Here is an 18937-nt window from a genome sequence, read left to right on the forward strand (position 1 = left end):
AAGCACCCCTTCTTACTTTTTAATGTCCTTGCAAACCAGCCATTCCACATCAGGAAGTGGGGTCCCCTCTGCCAAGCACCTCACTGTCTGTCCCCCTGCAGAGCCGTGGTGGTCATCCACAAGGTCTAAGATCAAGGCTGGAACTAGAAAGGAGTCATGAGTTTGTTAAAATATTAAGCAAGGTCTAGAAAACAGTTTAAAATCTCAAATAAAGCAGGACAGGTATTATTTGTCCAACAGTTTACTGGCAGCTAGAGACTAGGACTTGGCCAGGAGTTCCTTGTCTCCTGCAGAGCAGAAGGGATCCTATGCTAAAGCCACGAAAAGGAAGTGCAGCGGGTATGCCACGTCCTCATGTCATGCTAAATGAGCTATTGTCCCTGCTGTCAGCTGGAATAACTTAGGAGGGAGGATAAAGTTTCTTTCTGGCACAATGCCAGTGCAGAAGTCAAAGCCAGGATCAGTGTACAAGAACTCCAAGGACTCGGCATGCACGCACTCCTCTGGACACCCTAATTCATGCTTTTCTTATCTTAATAGTCCAGGCAATCCAGTGCTCAGTTTTGACCCTGTGTGTAAGTGGATCAAATCTTTGCTGTGGGTCATCAGTTGCGGTAAGCTAGGTTTTGGGACTCCTTACCTTGTATTAGCAGAGAGAAGGTGTATCTTTTAATCTCATCTTCATTTTCAGCAACCAGAGTATAATATCCACTATCTTCTTCCTTGGCCCGGATCAATTTTAGTATACTTTGAAACCTGCAGAAATGGGAGGTGTGGTTTGTAATTTTATGTTTGTATTTTGTTTGTATTTTTAAAGGAAGCATAAAAAAAAAAATCTGCTTCTATGCAACATGTAATCTGGGTATGTGGAGATTATAATGTGCTGACATTTGGCATGTCTAGCATGCCTTTGCACTAAAATCATTTTTCAAACAACAAATATCTACCAAAATACAACTGAGTAACATGTGGACATTATTATATTCTGCATGGCTCTGACAAAGACTCTGATGTTATTGGAAGTAGCTAGAGATTACTGGAGTGAAGATTTCCTGGAGGGACTGAAGAGGGCGAGTGCCCAGAAACCGAGGTTTGTATGTTTTGGAGATGTTAATGTTATCAAGGGAACAAAAAAAGGCAGACTAGGCATCACCCTTTAGAGTAGATAACAAAGGCTTTTTAAACATTACTTTAGAAGAAGCAACAAACTGAAGTAGATAGAGCAGGAGTAGTTCTCAAGTTTCTAGGGGAGATGGCAAAGTAAGATTCATGAGAGTATTTTTACCTTGTTTCCTGGACTCTGCTTGAACTAGTAACAATTTCAGTAAGGTTTTCAATCAGAGTCACATTATCCTTCAACCAGTACATTTTTGGAGCTGGGTACGCCTGCACATCTACGACAAAATTTTTGACTTCATGTAGATTGACAGCTTCCAAAGGGCTGAACTGAGGCTCTAGATGAATGAACCCTTTGTCTGCAAATGAAAAAGTCATGCGTGAACAATGCTGTGCAGCATTTTTCAAGAGTAGTGTTTTTGAACACATTAATAATTTTTGGACACTGAAATCAGACTATACCATGAACTGTAATGACTACTTTCTTATTTTCCTTAACCTCCTTGGTTGCATGCCGAGCAGTACATTCATAATCCCCTGTGTCTTTCACTGATGCCTCAGGAATGGTCAAGGTGTAAACCAGCTTCTGCGATGGGACTTTGATATCATCAAGTTTTATCACACCTTTTTCTTTCTGTAGTTTGGAGAAGGAAAAAAAAACCTTACTTAAGTAACTAAGCTGAAAGTAGACCATTGAGGATTTATGATGCCACTGGAATGAGAGTAACCATCTAAACCCTGTATGGCAGAAGACTTGTTTATTCAGTTAAGGATATATTTTCAAGCCACAGGCACAAAAGATGTGTCTATAAAAATACATCCTTCTGGGGGCAGTCACAGAAGGGTGAGGAGATTTAGAGCTCATATTTTGTTCACTTGAAACAAAATGCCATTCAAAACTTGGGTAAGCAGTCTGAAAGTGCATTTCACTGCTTCACCTTCTCCTCAGACAGAAAACCTCTGGGGTTTTATTTTGAATTTTCTTTGTTTAGTTCCCATTAAGTTTAGGGTGAATTTTTATCCCCTCCACCAAACAAAAAGTAACTGGTTACTACATGATTTGTTCTGTGTGCTCTAAAACAAGAATAATTTATCAGCAAGGAGAAGACTCTTGCAAAAGTAAGGATGGTGAGAATGGTCAACCATGTTATAAGAAGCTGGAATAAAAAATACGTTGGAGATAGTTTGGAAAGATGGCATATAGCAGGGGTTTTAATGCATAAAATGGAAAATAGAACAAAATCTCAAATCATTTTTTCTCTTGGGGTCTTAATTTACTTAAATAAAAGCTGCAATATGGGGTCACAATTGGGCAGTCATTTAACTACTCCATGCCCTCAGTTACCAGGCATTTTAGATGGGATATTCTGAAATTTTGTTTTGTCAGGATGCTAACCTATTTTCACTGATTTTTATTTTTTATTTATTTTATTTTTTTTTTACTGCAGAAGGATGTTATGCAGGTTTGAAAAGTTCTGAGGTTCTCTGAAAGTTTTAAGGTTTTCTTACAACTTTTTTTTTTCTTATATGTTCTTTTTTTTTTTTTTTTGCTTTGATGTTCTCATTAGTGAGTAATTATATTGACTGCAAGAGTCACTTTAATTTACACCTGCACATCTAGGAACAACTAAGACTCTGAACCTCATTCTCCATCATCCTTTATTATACCCAAGAAGCCAGGGTTTGAGAGCCATCTTTGAGGTTCATACCCTCAGCAGTAGCACTATGCACAGATGTCCAATACATTCCTAGATCTTTCTATTTCCACAGCATTTCTGTTTTGAACTGGCACAAGACCTGAGAGGCAGCATTCCTCCCTCAGTGCATGGACTCCCAGTCACACCTCACCTTCCTCTCATGCTTTGCATACTTACTAACAACAAAGTCTAACTTTTGGTACTGACTTTCTTTTGTGCTACCTTAGAAGAAAAAGAAATTACTTTGTTTTCTCTCCTCAGCTGTCCTCATTCAGAGAAGAGATGAATATTTCACAACCCCACCTTCTTCCCCAACAAATAACTACAAACATGCAGAATGAGAAAAAGAGAGAGACATTTACCACTTTCCCAGGATAATTCCACTGTAAATTAACCACCTCGTTGTCAAAGACCACACAAGTTACTACGATGGTCTCGCCTGTTTTGTAGACAGTTTTAAGAGCTTCAATTTCAACTGGCAGCTGTGAAGTAGCTAAAGAGAGAGAGAGAAAGAGAGAGAAAGAGTACAGATTTAGTTTAAAACTGTATGCGATTTTCACATTGTCTAATTTCAGGGGGATATTTCTATTTCACTTCCTCTGTTGAGGAGTTACCTGGAAAATTCAGTGAAAGTACTGCTGATTTATACTGATGTAAACATTATGTATTTAAAGGATGAAGTGTGCAGGCATTGAGTTTAATCAATTCAATTAAGAAAGAACCAAGCATAAAATTTCAATTAACAGTTCCTATCTCAAATGCCCCTATGAGATATTTTACTCACTGCACTTGGGATAAAAGTAATTATCCATTTTGCTAATCAGTGGCTGTCTTTGAAAATCCACTACTGGTCAATACAACCTTGTTCTCAAAATACTTGAATTGTGTTGTTTTTTCCAACTAACCAAAGTTCTATCATCTGAGTCCACTGGGGAACACCAGGCTTTTAAGTTCTGTTTCAACAAACAGGATGAAAACAAATGGATTACAAAAGACTTTTGCAATCATTTGAGAGAGGAGGTAAAGTTAAGGACATTTTATTCTCATCAAAATTGTATACAAGGTAGTTTGCTAGGCAAATTAGCAACTAAGTGACTAGTAATATTGCCACAGGATCAAGGAGCTCATCATTGGGGTAATATCTGTAATATCATGGGGTATAACCCCATGATGCTGGTGCTAATATGACTCTACAGTGTGAGAAAAGAACTGGGCTGCACATTACTGTTTTTTTTTTTTTTAATTATTATTATTAATGAAAATAAATAAATACCTCTTAAAATATAGATGAGGAACACATCAGACTTGAACTCCATGCCTTTAACCATTGTTTTGCATGTGTATGATCCCGCAGGGAAGTTTCCTATGAAACCTCGTTTGTTGTCATAGGCAGCATAGACAGCCTTGTCTAAACTGTTAATTAAAGTCACTTGAGCATTTGGGTCACTTGTCCGACATGGGATAGTGGTGGAATCACCTTCTTCTACTAGGATGAACTGGTCTTCTGGTATAGACGGAACAAAAGGCACATCTGGGTCTGTAAAAAACAAGAGGTACATTTATACTACCTTGTTTGTAGGAAGTCCATATGCAAGAACTGGTTATCAATGACCACCTATAGGTCTTAACTGAAATCAGTACAGTTCCGCTTGTTCAGAGACTGCAGGTGAGGCATGCTAACAGCATCTCAGTTTTGCTTTCTGGTGTGTCATGTAGTGAGACATTTGACCTAAGCACAAAAGAGGAAAGGTCTCGGGCTCCTTCCTGAAAAATCAGGATGCAGAATTGGAAATGCAAAGGACTCCAAGAGAAAAAAAAGTTAATTATTATTCTTCCCATTAGACCTGGTTCTGATATATTCCTACAGTTAGGGCAAAAGGCTATTAAGTGACACAAAGCATGAAAAATAACTAATGGGTATGAGAACATTTACGCAGTTTCTGGGGATTAAGTTAAAGATGACTTCTCTTTCTCTGTCATAAACAACTCTATCAAAACATATATACAGCGATGAATCTGGACTTACACATCTAATTTTTAGGAAAAAAGATTTTGTGCTCAAGTGTAACTTTCACTGCAATAAAAAGAACTGTAATAAAAATAAAGTAAAATTAATGTATCAACAATATTTTATTGGAACGAATCACTCATCTTTTTCAGTTGGATTTTTTTCCTTCTCTAATAGTAGCTGCCCCATAACCAATACACAAAGAAAAGAAAAAAGAAAAAAAAAAAAAAGAAAAAAAAACTCTTAATAGCAAAAAGTAGAAATCAATTTTGGTGTTGCTTATGGCTAACACCATTAAAGCCACATTTCATCAAAAATAATTCAGGATACTTATCTTTATGCATATCTAACATGTCCAACATTGCAGTTATGAGACATAGTTAATTATGGTCATAGCATGTGGTTTCCAGACTATGGTATTTGACCATAAAAAAGCAAACAAACACCTGGTAGTTTTTGTTCCTCAAAGTCAACAAAATGCTTGCCAACTTTCCTATCCAGCCAATCCAAAGTCTGAGTTCAAAACATAATTGCATAACATATCAAACATAAAAAGCAAAGCCCTTAAATTATCTACACTTGGCCATTCAGAATAAACAAATAATCTCTGCTAGCCTGAAGCTTCTGTGCAAAGCTTTATAATGAAATTTAATAAATAGCAATACAAATCCCTCCAACAATAGAATTTATGCTGCACTGGCAGGCTCTTTGTAGCAATAGTCCAAACACAGCCCTCTATCCCAAACACACTGCCAACTCCATGTATTCATTTTCTCGATGTAATTTAAAACAGAAACGGGATTCACCTAGTTTGGTTTTCTCTGTGCTTTTAGTGAAACTGGGATATTGCGTGAAGTCTCAGAGTAACCCTCCTTGGCCAAAGTGGGTTGCTGCCACCCATTGCCCTCCTAATTCATTGCAGGAAAAACAATTGTAAAGACAAAATTTATAGTGGAAACAGAAACATTCTCTATAATTTGGAGAAAAGGATATGTTTCTGCATTTATGACATCCTAATGTTTACTGAGTGGAAAAAATTACAGGGTGTCTCTGCTTTGCAAATGTGGTAGGCTGAAATCTAGAGGCATTTCAAAATCAAAACAAAATGCCCACTTCTTGAAGAAATCTTCCGTCTTTCGCCCTTCTATTCTTTTACTGCATGAGTTATAAGCACACTTAACAGCAAGAAAATCTTTTGGTGATTTGGCTAAAGCTGGTTGGAAATTGAGATACATGTGCCAAACCCCGCAGCCTCTGCTGAAACCTCTTAGTGCTTCAAGAATGAATACAAATGCATTAAGTTTGTTGTGGGAAATGTAGAGAAAGTCTTGGAAGAATCGCTGCACTTGAATCACACATCATGAACTGCAAAGAATTAATAACACTGTAAAATAGCCTTTAAAAAAGCCTCATTAGTCCTTCCTGCCCTTTTCCCCTTCCACAATCCTCCTTGCAGTTTCAGACATCATCTCCTTCACAATTTATTTTAGTTTTGCAGAATGATTTACAATCCCTTCTTTTCTCCATCATTTCCTGCTCAGACTATTTACTGCAAATGTCATGGCTTGGTCTTCTCTGGCCTTGCTGTTCCGCCACTTATCCTCTGAACACCAAGGAAACATCCAGACAGTACTTTGCCAATGCAGCCAGCTGTGGCTCAGTCTGTGGTGCCTATTTCAGCCACAGAAAAATAAATAAATAAATAACCTGATGGATAACATGGGAATCCTTTAAAGGAATTGTCAGCCAGAACAAGGGGGTGGGAGGGCAAAGCTGGTGATAGGAACTTCTGAAGAGAAGGGATATCATTTCTTCTGTGTCCAGCACATTTTCCACCACCACAGAGAAAGGTGGCACGGGGACTGGGAAGGCTGTGTTTACTTTGAAAATTATAGGGCACTGCAAGAAATGCTGTGTAGAAACACCATATTTTTAATCTTGCCTCAGACTGGTCAGCAGCAGCATTTCTCGTTTCATCCTCCCTTGTAACAACTCCTTGTAACAGGACAACTCTGCTGCTTCCTGGGCCCTCTGCATATGTGAGCTTTTCCACATTCTCTTTAAATCAGGTTAAAAACAAGACCTGGCCTTCCCCAGCTGGCGACTGCTTTAGTGTCAGATGTGGCACTGGTTTGGGCAACACATGTCCCAAAATACAGTCACCTCGGAAAGTGGGTCAGTCACCCTGTGGCACCCCCGCTTACCAGGCACATAGATGTAGATGTTCCTCCCCTCCACTTCCCCATCCTCCACTTGCGTGTGGTTGTAATAGCAAACATACAGGCCCGTGTGAGCGGCTGAGGCATTTCCTACTTCCAGCACTGTCACGAAGAGGCCACTGTTGTTCTCTTCATGTCTGATGTCTATCCTGTGGCTTCCCTCGGTCACTGGGTACTGCCAGCTCACTTCGCTGTCTCCAGAGCATTTGAGTGTGAAATTGGAATTGAGCTGTACAACCATTTCATTTCTGTTGGGAACAATAGTCGGCAGAGGAAGCTGGCAAAATGTTAGGAGCGGGCCTGGAAAAAGACACAAATAAAGAGCACATGAACACACAGCCCCTCCTCAGCACAGGGATGGGAGAGGGTGCAGAGTGGATGAAGAGCAGGCATCTTTATGGCCATTTCAGACGTGCTGACATCCCAGGAAATTTACCCTTGTTAAAAGCCAGAGCTGTTCCCTGTGGTGGGCAAATGGCCTCCTTTGAAATGCTAAGCAGAGGAGTGTTTGCTCGCTGAGCCCTGTTTGACAACTCCAGAGGTGAAAGACAGAGGTGAAGTTAGGGATGGCTCCCAATCCACACCTCAGCTTCATAGCCCCAAGTCCCAGCCCCAGTCCCTGGCTCCCAGTTCATGGGTACGCTACAAGCCGCGCTGCAGGTCCTTGCAGCAATGGTCAGGAAATCAGCAGGCCCATCAGTTTTCAAGGAAGCCCACCGCTGAAAGTTGGAAACCACTTCCCAAGGCCAACACCTGCACTTTACATCTGGCTTCTATTTCGGCAAAGGGCCGGGGAAGGGGCCTACATCCAAAATTTGTGCATTGGGTCTACCTCTGGCCAAAATGTACAGAAAGTTTATAGCCAAATAAAACTGTAATTCACTGAACTAGATGTTGTAGATGGCACCACTTTTCAGATGCAATCTACATTTATGGGGTCAGATTTGCAAGCCTAGGTAATTTGTAGGTGGGCTGGTGCAGGTCCAAGTCCCAGAAAGAAAATGAGAGGGCCCACACCCTAAGCTCCTGAAGAAGAAAATGGGGAATTCACCAGGAAAACAGTGTGAAAGTGGGCCCTGCACAATGAAACAGCAGTAGGAGCCCAGACTTTCTTTGAAACCAGTTTCTCACGTCTGCACGTGTTATCTCAGCCCGCAGGGCCCTTTCTATATTTGGCAGCCCTGTGGCAAACCCTGCCCTCCCCTCCCAGCGCCATTCGCTCTGCAGATGTGGGCAGCCCGGCGAGTGTGGTTATGTGGTGGGAAGGGGGAGGATGCTGGAGCCCACACAGGCAGCCCGGCTTGCTCCATGCTGCTGGAGGTGCTCCAGCGTGCCAACGGTGGGACAGCTGTAGGTAGACCTTGTCTTAGCCTACCAAAGGGGAGGACAGAAAAAATAGAGGCTGGAGGCAGCAGGCCAACCGTTTGTTATTGTGGACACAACAAAAGGAAACTTAAATACAGGTTTTTGAAGGAGCAGGGATGGGGAGGCTTAGAGGACTGAGGAATATTACCTGTAAGGAAACATCCCAGGATCAAGAATGTCCTTGGGGAAGTGCCCATCGCTACCGACAACTGAAACAGAAAGAGGGCAACACGGAGCCAGTTAATAAGCTGACAACAGATACAAGAGCTCACAGGACCACTCTCCAACAGTGCCCTTTGCTTGCACCCTGCCGAGGGCAGGAGTACCCCCAGGACCCCATCTCACACCCTCATCCTGGTGAGACACCCGCCCACACCACCCACATGGCACGTGGAGCCGCAGGCAGACCACCAGCACGGGGAACACAGCCAAAGGTCTCCAACCTCTTCTCCTCACTAAGTTCTGGCCCACCCAGCTTTTGAATTTTGGAAGTTACACAGAGCACAAAGCTGGCACTTGCAGCAAAGAGCCTGCAAACAGCCCTGGTGCCCACTGAAGCACCCAGGACTGAGCCCATGCTCCTACTCGGATGTCAGTGGGGATGCAATGGCTATATGCAGTAAGTTCTGACCTTTTAGTGGCTTGCAGCTTTTTTTTTTTTTTTGGGGGGGGGGGGGGGGGGAGAAACAGCATATTTAAAAGCTACTTTTATTATACATCACACAATTGTGAGTGATATTTTTGTTTTGCCATTGTACGTATGTATATATATAGCTTACTGAGCACAATACAATACAATAGTGTTTATTGCTTATTTAGCAAGAATTCCCTTGATCAAGAGACATGATATTTAAAACATATGCTGAAATTTTCTAATAGAATAAATACATGACAAACTGTAGGCCAGCCATGCTATTCACTGAGCGCCTCTTCTCTCCAACAGTGTGAAAATCATAGGCTATTTGTGATAATTTCAGCTTTCAAACAAATAATCAGAAGGCATCAGTTGTGAAGAGGCAACAATGGTGATAAACAACTCTGAATCTTTATGCTATCTAATCACATTTCTACTTAAACCCCTCAAGCAGCCTGCTAGGTAATTTCCAAAAGAGGAGCTCCTACAACCTCTGCTCCCATTGAGATCAATGGACATTTTTTGTTGACTTTAATAGCAACTGGATTTGGCCCAGAGCCAACATAGACTAAAAAAGGACCATACAGAAGAACCCGTAATCTGAAACACAGGCTAAAGAGTAAAATAAAGAATGATGTGCCAAAACAGAGACTAGTTTTTCAAAGGTTCTGGAGAATTTCTATTCACCCTCTGCTCCCGATTCTGAGATAGGAAAGCACGTAGGTGCATCCAGTTATGAAGACTATGCCGATGCCATATGGGAGCTAAATGATTACAACATGCCATGGGGTGCTTCTGAACCCGTCCCTCTTTCCTCCTGCGACATGTGGAACAGACGGTGCTCCTTTGCAAAGCAAAAAGTATTTGATACTCCAATCAAACAAAAGGTCTCAGAAGCAGGATTAGAAGACTTACAAACTACCAGCCCCAAAACTTGTACAAACAACCTCGGAAATTCAGCTGACAACTTTCCAGCAGAGACAAACCATTTTGCCTGATTCTTCAATTAGCAATAATTGCCACGTGTTTATGTATCTGTCTCCTGTTGATAACAGACACTCAGACATCAAAGAAGTCCATTTGCTTCAGCCTCCTTATTCATTTTTATCACATTTATATCCTGCAATATTTTTTCTGATAAAGTGACCTACACTGTATATCTTTAAAGAATACCCATCATCTGAATCCTAAGCTCCCAAGATCCACAAGACAATGTTACCCCACTGCCCACCAAATTTCCTTAAGCCTTTTCCATTTGAAAATAGGGTCTCTACCCCTACTGTGTTGTTTTCCAGACTATTCAATGCAAGTGATGCAACACAGAAAGAGAAAACACAAAGCTAATATCTTTTACACACCAGACTGCAGAAGCTCTGCTGAAGCGAACTTACACTGCTGTAAAACTGTGTGAGGATTGAAGCCTGGTGAATAAACTGATGTAAATAGAGGTGATGGCATTTCCAAAGTGGTATTTGGAATTTTTTGCCTTAGTTGGGCTGCCATCGCAATCAGTGAGAACTGAGTGCCTCAGTCTACCCTTGCAGTTTAAAAAATCACAAGGATTTTCTAAACCTGCATTTCCCAACTGGCTACTCTTTCAGACTCCATAGCTTTGATCTTTCCTCAATGATCTGTTAATCTCAGCAAGACCCAGAGCAACATTTACGCACTGTGAAAAACAGAATAATGTACTAAGGACTCATCATCATTCATACTCAAAATCTGTTTGAACTGGATTTAATTACATCATGCATCTGACTTTGGCATGCTGGAGTCAAGGTTTAACACAGAATTTAACACCTCTGTTCTGGGCAAAAGACAGTTTGCTCATTCCCAAAACACCAAGCGTTTGCTGTTTATTTACCATCACTTTTTTTTTTTTTTTTTTTTTAGTACACTTATTTTGCTTTTTAACCTTCTTTGTGGCAGAGGAGCACTCTTTGTCCTAAAACACCCACATCTCAGCCCTGAATAAATGCAGCAGATTCAGTTTCTAGCATCACTACATTAAACCAAAAATTGGTGTAACCTTTGTGAAGCCAGTAGATTTATGCAAGTATTGGTAGCACGCATACAACGTAAGTTGGAGCCAACCTTAATTCCTTGCATACCTTGAACAGTGCTAGTTAAAATAGAAACATGGGAGTGCATAGTGAAAGCTAGATGATGCCACAGGGGTGTTGCCAAACTCTCTGCAGTGGAGGTTGATTGCCCAGGGTAAAACAATCATCACATCTGCTCTAATCACTAGGTTTTGAAAGGAACTGACTGAAAATTTGGTATCTCTGTTGTGTGCTTTAATGATAAAAAAAATCAGGAAAAGAACATCAGAAGAACTTTTATCAGCAAGGAGCCAATCTTCCAAACACTCTCTGCCAAGCGCTGGCTTCCAACCAAGAGGGGTTTCATTGACTGCAGAGCAGAAGAGACAAAGTAAAATCAATATCCAAAAAGCTGATGGAAATGTGTGTTTAGAAGATATTCCTAGGCGATTGCATGACCTAGACAGAAAGCATGGCGGCGGGGTAAAAAGAGCCATCCGTATATGTTTTTCATACTGCTGTAAATCAAACAAAGAACTCTTTCAAGATAGAAAACCGTCCCATCTACCAGCAGCCCGGAGACTGACAAACTCGTTTCCTGCCAGCTAAGTAGTCACTGCGCTTCATGCTCTTGGCCACAGGATGGCAATGTTGATCCACAGCAATAAGCCAGCTCTCTTGTCCAGCAGAAGGAAAGGCTGGTCTCCAGCGCGGCAGCTGGAAACTAAGCTAGGTCTCCTAAATCAACTTAAAATTAAATTTCTTATGTCTTAACTTCATGCGAATTTTCTGGGTTTTCTTCTTTGGGGAAAAAAAAAAGTAAAAAAGTCCCTATTGCTCTGTATTTATATAAATTATACGATAGTAGGTGGATTGCAAATCTTGGCACGTAATGATGTGATTATCCTTGTTATGAGAGGGCTGGATAATTTCAGTGGAGGTTTTGTCTGAGTGGCAATCCGTCCTTCTGGGAAAGCTGATCTTTTCCAGCAAGAGCAAAGGCTAGCCCAAGAGCAGAGAACAACTTTTCTTCGTTGTGGTACATGTCACCGGTTGAATGCAAAGGTTCAGTCAGGACCTCCTGAAACATTTCTTGGTTTGCAGTTCCCAAATTACAAACTCAGTTCTCCACAAGAGCTAAGCAAACAGGAGAGCGTCTGATGGTTTCGCTGGGGAAAGGCACAAGTGACACAAGAAAATTTCTTCTTTGAAAAGTCCGGCTTAAATGTTCTCCTAAAGAGCGGTTTGTTCCATGTCCCTTTGAGAGTGTTTGCATCTAGCATAGCCTGTGCATCTCTTCTGGGCTGTGCAGGAAAAACTACACAGCAAGCTGAGTCTGTTTGGGGCTCCTGCAGCGGCTTCAGGCTCTGCAGGACACCTAGTGATGGCTGCCACAAGTCCGCCTTCCAGTCAGCTCCAATTCTTCAGCCTAATCCATCAGGACAGACCATAGGACTAGGAAACAGAGGTAGAGGGCAATTTACAAAGTCTAAATTTACTTAAAGGACTTTCTGGTCTATCCCAGCAGACAGACAACACAACGGGTACTTCCAAGGGTACATCTCACTTAGGTTCTCAGGATTAGGTCAGGAACTTCAGAGAACACCTCAAATCCCAACTTAGGTGCTCAGAAGTGGTGGATGGAAAAAAATACTCCATTTCTGTTGACCGCAGGAGTTAGGAAGCTCAGCCATTGCAATCTGTTCCCTTGGGTGTCTACGTGAAGCTTTATTGACTTGAAAGAGATGAGTCAAGCAGGAGAGCAAGGCAAGAGGGAGAGAAAGGATCACTTGCTTACTTGCTTCCTTCTTTTAAATTATCAACAATTCTTGCCAGCACCAAAAAAATGACCTCTCAGAAATCATTCTAGTTTTTAAAACGAGTGAAGCAAACATGTTCTAACAGAATTTTCAGCGTTCACAGGCAAGAGTAACACCACTGCAGCCATCATGATGTAAGGATACAAGCGAGGCGAAATTTCTATAGGGTTATCCATTTCACCCCTTTTCAGACCAATTGCTGCTGTTGGAAATAACCAACAGTAGGTCGGTTACAAAAAAAAATAAAGGATGTGCAAGTCTTTTCTCTCTATATGAATTGGACTCAAATCCTAGCTTGATACTGCAGTACTGCGGAGAGGTATTTTATTAAAATATTTATTACTTCCTGCTTTCTTGAAACCTAATACCTATGTATTTGTCTCCCAGCCCCATGAAGATCCCCCATACATCAAGGAGCAAATAAAAGCAGAGATGCCCATTGCAGTCCTGCTGGCACACCTTCTGCTGTCCCCGCCTGGGGAGTACCAGAACAAGGGGGCTCATTTCTAGGCAGCAGGAGACCGCCTGCAGGCTGGGAGAGCTGCTTTGCTTGCAGACTCCTATGTCCCAGTGCTTTGTGCGGTCTCATTTTTCTTCAAACTTTTTTTTTTTCCCCCAAGCTTTGAGGTTGGCTAAACTGCTGTTTAGCCGAGGGCTTCACAATGCTCTTTGTTAAGTGGAAACTGAAAATGAAGAGCCTTGCTGCGAGATCTTCCTCTATCTCTTCTAGAAGTAAAAGGCAGATATCCACAGCTCAGAGTTTGAGCCGCTGATGGCGGAGGGACCTTTGACGCCTCTCTCCTTGCTTTGATCCTGTCTCTGGCCCCGTCCAGGAACACTGAGTTAATGCAGCCTAGCTGGGCCCCCGGCTGGGCCCTGCCCCAGCCCTGGGAGATGCTGAGGGCAGCACCCCCGGCATCCCCCTGCTGGCTGCCCCCGCCTCAGCTCTCCCCCAGGCAGCAAAAAACAGCGGGGGAGCGTTAGCAAAAGGAGGCACAGCGGGGACCCCGTCGGGGATGTAGTGGGGACCCCATAACCAGACGGGGCGTGGGTGGGGATGGAGCGGGAGCCACTCTCCAACCCCCATCTTTGGGGTTTTCCTCCCTGCTGCAGGATGCCTGAGTGGGTGGCCCCCAGGGAGAAGGAAGAGGGGCGACCCCGAAGCCCCCCCCAGCTCGGTTTACGTCTGTTAGAAGCGCTGCGGATCAGAGGCTGCCCGGGACACCGAGCAAACCTAGCAGAGACGGCAGCTCCCAGCCACTCCGCTGTTTGTCTAGGAAACAATAGAAAAGCCTTTGCCAAGCTGGAGCATTTTTTTTTTTAAACGCGAGGTAACTAGAAAAAAAAAAAAAAAAAAAAAAAAAGCGGGATGGGAGGGGATGGGGCAAAGCAGAGCCGTGTTTCTCTCCAGGGCTGCTCCCCGACGTGAGCTCCGGGCTTCTTCTCCTGCCCGCTCCGCCGGGCGAGGCACGGAGCGCTCTGTGCCCCCCGAGGGGGCGGCCACCCGCGGGGGGACAGGAGCTGTGCCCCATCCGGGGCTGTGACAGCGACGTGCCCGCAGCCCCGGGGACGGCTCCGTCTGTCCCAAATACCCTGGGCGTGTGGTTTCGGGTCCCGGAGGCTCGCCGGGAAGCCGGAGCGTTTGCGAGATGCCGAACTGCCGTCGAGGGGCGCTGGGTGCGTGCCCCCGGCGAGGGAGGGGGCCGGGGCAGCGGCCCCCGCAGCCCGTCGGGACGTGGGCAAGCCCCCGGGGGCGGCTGCTGCTGCCTCGCTGGATCCGCCGCTGCTCGCACAGAAAAAAGCTGTCCAAGTCCTGTTCTCTGGAACGGCTCCTGGGCCGCTGGGTCCCCGTCCAAAAATGTTGAGCAATGCCGCAGCCAGCCAAAAAGCCATTTCCTACTTGCTCCTAGGACTTTTCCAGGGGACTCCAGCCTGGCAGAGGCTGGCGAGTTTGCAGCCTCCGCTCTTGACCAAATCCAAACGGTGGCCGCGAAGACTTCAGCCCCCACCTCCGGGGGGCGAGGCGGCGGGCTCCAGCCGTCCGGCGGGGCGGGCGGCGCTCCCGGTGCGAGAAGGGGGCTGTAAGCTGGAGAGGCTCCAGGTACCAGTCCTGCCCGAGTTCAAGCATCTTCTCTTTCCGCTGAGACGTGGAAATAAAGCAAAAGAGCGGGGAGGGGGGGGGCGCGCAGGGATGGAGATGGGGTCGCCCGCGCAAAGCGGGGGTCGTGCGTGTCCCGCCTGGGCTCCCGGGGGGGGTGATAAGGTGGGGAAGGGGACCTGAAAAAGGGAAGGTGGCGAAAAACAAAGGGTGGGGGAAGGGAGCGGAGAGCGGCGGGGTGAAAGAAGCGAGGGCAGAAGGTGGGGATGCGAGAAGAGGGGGAGCCGCCGGGTGCCACCCTGCCCTGCTTCCCATCCTCGCTGCGCGTCCCCCCTGCGCCCTCCGGGCGGGCACCGGCGCTGCCCTCGGAGCCCCGGCGGGGCAGGAATGCGGCCCGGTGGCCCCCGCGGTCCCAATGTGTTTGTCATTAGCGCTGCCCGAGCTGCTCCCCGCCGCCGCCGCCGCCGCCGCCGCGCCCCGACGGCCCGCGGAGAGCCCGGTCCCAGCTCCCCGCCGCCCCCGGGGGCCGCCAGCCCCCGGCACCCCCGCGGGAAGGCGCCCCCGGAGCGGCTCAGCCGAGGAAAAAAAAAAAAAAAAAAAGAAAGAAAAAGAAAAGAAATACCAACAAATGGATAAAGGGAGGGAAAAATTAAAAAAAAAAATGGGAAAAGAAAAAAATTGTGAAAAATGGGAAATAGAAACGGGGGAAAAGGAAGGAAAAAAAACGGGGAAAGTGCCCCTCACCTCTTACCTTCTCCTCTCCAATCCGCAGCTATAGTCCCGCAGATCGTAAAATATCCAAAATATGTCCACGTCTTTTGTGACTTTCCCCGCTCAGCCGCGCTCCTTCCCTCCCGCTCGCCCTCCCTCCAGCCCCGACTGCAGCGGGCTCACAACCCGCGCCCCGTAATTGATTCAATGTTATAGTCCATCCTTCCAAAACTAATCATTTGCTTTAAGTAAATAGCTGTCAGGAAATGAAGCCCCCCTCCGGCCCCTTCGCAATAAGAGCCGCCCTGGCTCGCCCGGCGCCCCCAGCCCCGCGGCCGGAGGCGGGCGCAGGAGGGAGGCTCTTACGGAGGCAGGGGGGCCAGTCTCAGCCTCCAGATTTCGGCAGCCTCGCAGGGGAGGGGGAGGCTGGCCATATGGCAGGGGGGGAGGAAAAGGGGGGAATCGGAGAGTTTTGCACTGCGGGGGGAAGGAAAAAAAAATATAAAGGGAAAAAAAAAAAAAAACTTTGGTGAAAAGTCAGAGGGCTCCCAATTTCGTGAATGAGCCTCCTCCCTCAGCCCCTCCAGGACGGTGGGTCACGGTGTGGGGTTACGGACGGGGAGATGGAGCTGGAAACGAATTGGCGGCTTCCTCGTGTCCTTTGTGCGCTCCTGAGCGCGGGCAGGGGACGCAGAGCAGCACGGAGGGCTGCGAGGCAGCCAGAAGCAGGAGGCAGCGGGCGAGAGGGGCAGAGCCGCACCGCTCGGCTTTATGAATGAAAGCCACAACGAAAGGCAGCCGTCGCCGGGAGCCGGCCGCCCCAAACCCTGCTGCTGTGCCGGGACCGGGGAAGCTCTTCTCATCCTCTGTGCCCTCGGCACGGCCCGTCTGAGCTCGCCCGGAGCCCCGACGGCTTTAGCCGGGGACCTCCGCCTCGCCGTGGCGCCCAGCGGTGGCCGGGGAGGTGGCGGGGGCTGCCCCCGTCGCCTCGCTGCGGGGTCCCGGAGCCGAGCCCGGCGAGCGGGGCGATGCTGCGGCCGCGGGAGAGGGGGCAGTGCAGCCCCAGGAACCGAGCGGGGACGGAGGCCCCTGCCTCCCGGGAGGGCTCCGGCCTCGGAGCCGAGCCCCCGGGCTTCTCCCCGCTTCCTCCCTTCCCGCTCTGGCCCGCCTCCCTCTTTTTATTTTTTTTTTTCTCGTCTTTATTATTATTTTTTTCCGTTTAGCGCCAAACAAAAGTTTTGTCCTCAAAGTCAAGCAGGATGCGGTGGTTTTTTCTCCCTCCCCAAACCAAGGAGAGCTAAGCCTCCGGAGCGAAGATGCCCCGAAGGGAGTGGGGGCAGGCAGGAGAAGAACAGCGTGCTCAGGCTGAGGGCCCTGTGGCGAGGCTCGCAGGGTCCCCAGCCTTTTTGCACGCTCTCCTCTAGTGCATCCTCAGCTCGGGTGAGTGCACAACCCCGCTATTGCTTCCACATGTTCCTGCAGGAAACCAGTGGAGTCAGATCCCTGGTCGGAATGCTAACAGGATACCGTAATGCTTGTGAATAAACAACAGGCTGCGAGTGAGTCAAAAGCACAATGAGGAAAAAAATAATAATAATAAAAAAAAAAATGACTACACCCGGGTGTTCTCCACCTGGGGGGCGAGCACAGGCAGCAGCCCGGCCCCCCCGAGGTTGTGCAGGACGAGCCCCGACGGGGCGGGAGGGCTCCGGGCAGGGTTCAGCTCCGCGAAGATGTGCGGGAGCCGAAAATGCGTGAGCTTGAGGCCGTGCAGGGCTCGGGCTGGCACCCAGGAGCCTGCTTTGACGGGTTTAAGGATGGAGGTGATGCCTGGCGAGGGACCGCCAGCATCAGCCGTGGCGCCCGCTCAAGGAAAAGAGCAAAAGGAAGGGGAGAAGGCGCTCTCTGTTTGCAATTACCTGCCTCATTTGAATAATGCCTTCGTCGTGATCATTATCGAGCATTCGTTAACGGCTTCCACGTGGGATCTCACAAAAACGAGCACAGAATAAAACCAAATCACGGAGTCGGGACGGGCAAAAAGCTGCGGGCGGGGACCCCGGCGGCTCCTGCGGGGCCGGGCCGGGGGCAGCGGGGCCGCTTTCCCCGACGTGGCTCCCCCTTCCCCGCCCCGACGGCAGGAGACGAGGGGCCCCCTGCCCGCGGGAGGAGCCCGGGAACCTTCTCGGGGCCGGTCCCCCCCTCCCGGTGCCGGCGGTGCCTAGGGGGTGTTTGAAATAACCCCTCCGGGACAGCTCCCGAGCGCTGCCCCCGCCCCGTGTGGCGCAGGGGGGTCCTGTCCAGGGGCTTGGGGTTAGCGAGAGGACAGGCGGGGGGTGGGGGGATTTACACCACGGCAGCCCCCTCCCCTCCCAGCCCCTCTCCCCTCCCCCGAAGTGCTGCAGCATAAGGCATCCTGCATGTTTATGTGGCAACAGATGGAAGCCGCACGTCTTAAACAACCCGGGCTGGAGCCTCTGCCGCCTGTTTACTCTTCCAATCTGCAGCCCCCCAACGCCCTCCAACACCCCCCAACACCCCCGGGGGGGCGGTCGCGGTCCCGGCTCCCTCCCCGGTTCTGTAGCGCCCACAGCCTCCGGGCGGCGGGCACCGACGGGGCGGCTCGCTCCGGCCCCGGGAGCTTGCGGGGGGGGCTGGGAGCTGAGATTTTGGGCTGGGAGGGAAGGCAGGGATGGGGCTGAGAGCCGTCAGCCACGTTTTAGGGATGCCCGGTGCCGGCTGAGCTCTCCCGTAGGCACAGCGCCGCTCAGGAGGACCGCGACACCCCTGGATGCACACCTCTCCGCTCATTAGTATTTTTCTATTTTTCTAAGATTTTAATTTATTTTTTTAATTTATTTTTCTAAATATCCATTCAATGCATAGCTCTCGGGCCCGGCCGTTCCCCGAGCAAAACACCGGCCTAAGCCACAACCCTAGCATCGAGAAGGGCAACGCCGGCCAGGAGCAGAACCCCGACAAACCCCGAGAGAGGGAGAAAACCGAGCGGGTTCTCCTTGCTTATGTCTGTAAATCTGTGCCCCCGTCTGTCGCGGAGGGAGGAGAACACAGCAGCGGGACAGACGGGGACAGACGGGGGGCACAATCGGGCTCCACCGAGCCCAGCCCCGCCGAGGGAGATGCTCGGCCCTTGCAGACGTGTCGCGTTTACAGCCACGGCGGGGATTTTTGGAATTTCCCCTTTTTCCACAACTCCTTCGTTCTGT

The 18937-nt window shown here is 47.6% G+C and overlaps 1 protein-coding gene across 3 annotated transcripts in view; it reads right to left on the bottom strand.

Annotated features, from left to right (window-relative positions):
* The window catches only part of PDGFRA (platelet derived growth factor receptor alpha), a 36375-nt gene extending 18685 nt beyond the window's left edge, over nt 1–17690 (bottom strand). Inside the window, exons 1-9 of one of the 3 annotated variants that reach the window (XM_021267644.4) lie at nt 17630–17690; nt 8554–8614; nt 7026–7340; nt 4087–4350; nt 3176–3306; nt 1579–1750; nt 1286–1475; nt 641–756; nt 17–143 (exon numbers count right to left, since the gene is read on the bottom strand). In XM_021267644.4, coding sequence (XP_021123319.1) covers nt 17–143; nt 641–756; nt 1286–1475; nt 1579–1750; nt 3176–3306; nt 4087–4350; nt 7026–7340; nt 8554–8614; nt 17630–17674 — 1421 coding nt within the window. In that variant the 5' untranslated portion in view covers nt 17675–17690. Of the gene's footprint in view, nt 1–16; nt 144–640; nt 757–1285; nt 1476–1578; nt 1751–3175; nt 3307–4086; nt 4351–7025; nt 7341–8553; nt 8615–15743; nt 16017–17629 lie in introns of those variants that run through there. The other 2 variants (XM_005012711.6, XM_005012712.6) reach the window with 2 other exon arrangements.
* Between the last annotated feature and the right edge of the window lie 1247 nt (nt 17691–18937).

This window comes from Anas platyrhynchos, chromosome 4 (genome assembly GCF_047663525.1).
Source record: "Anas platyrhynchos isolate ZD024472 breed Pekin duck chromosome 4, IASCAAS_PekinDuck_T2T, whole genome shotgun sequence".
NCBI lineage: Eukaryota > Metazoa > Chordata > Aves > Anseriformes > Anatidae > Anas > Anas platyrhynchos.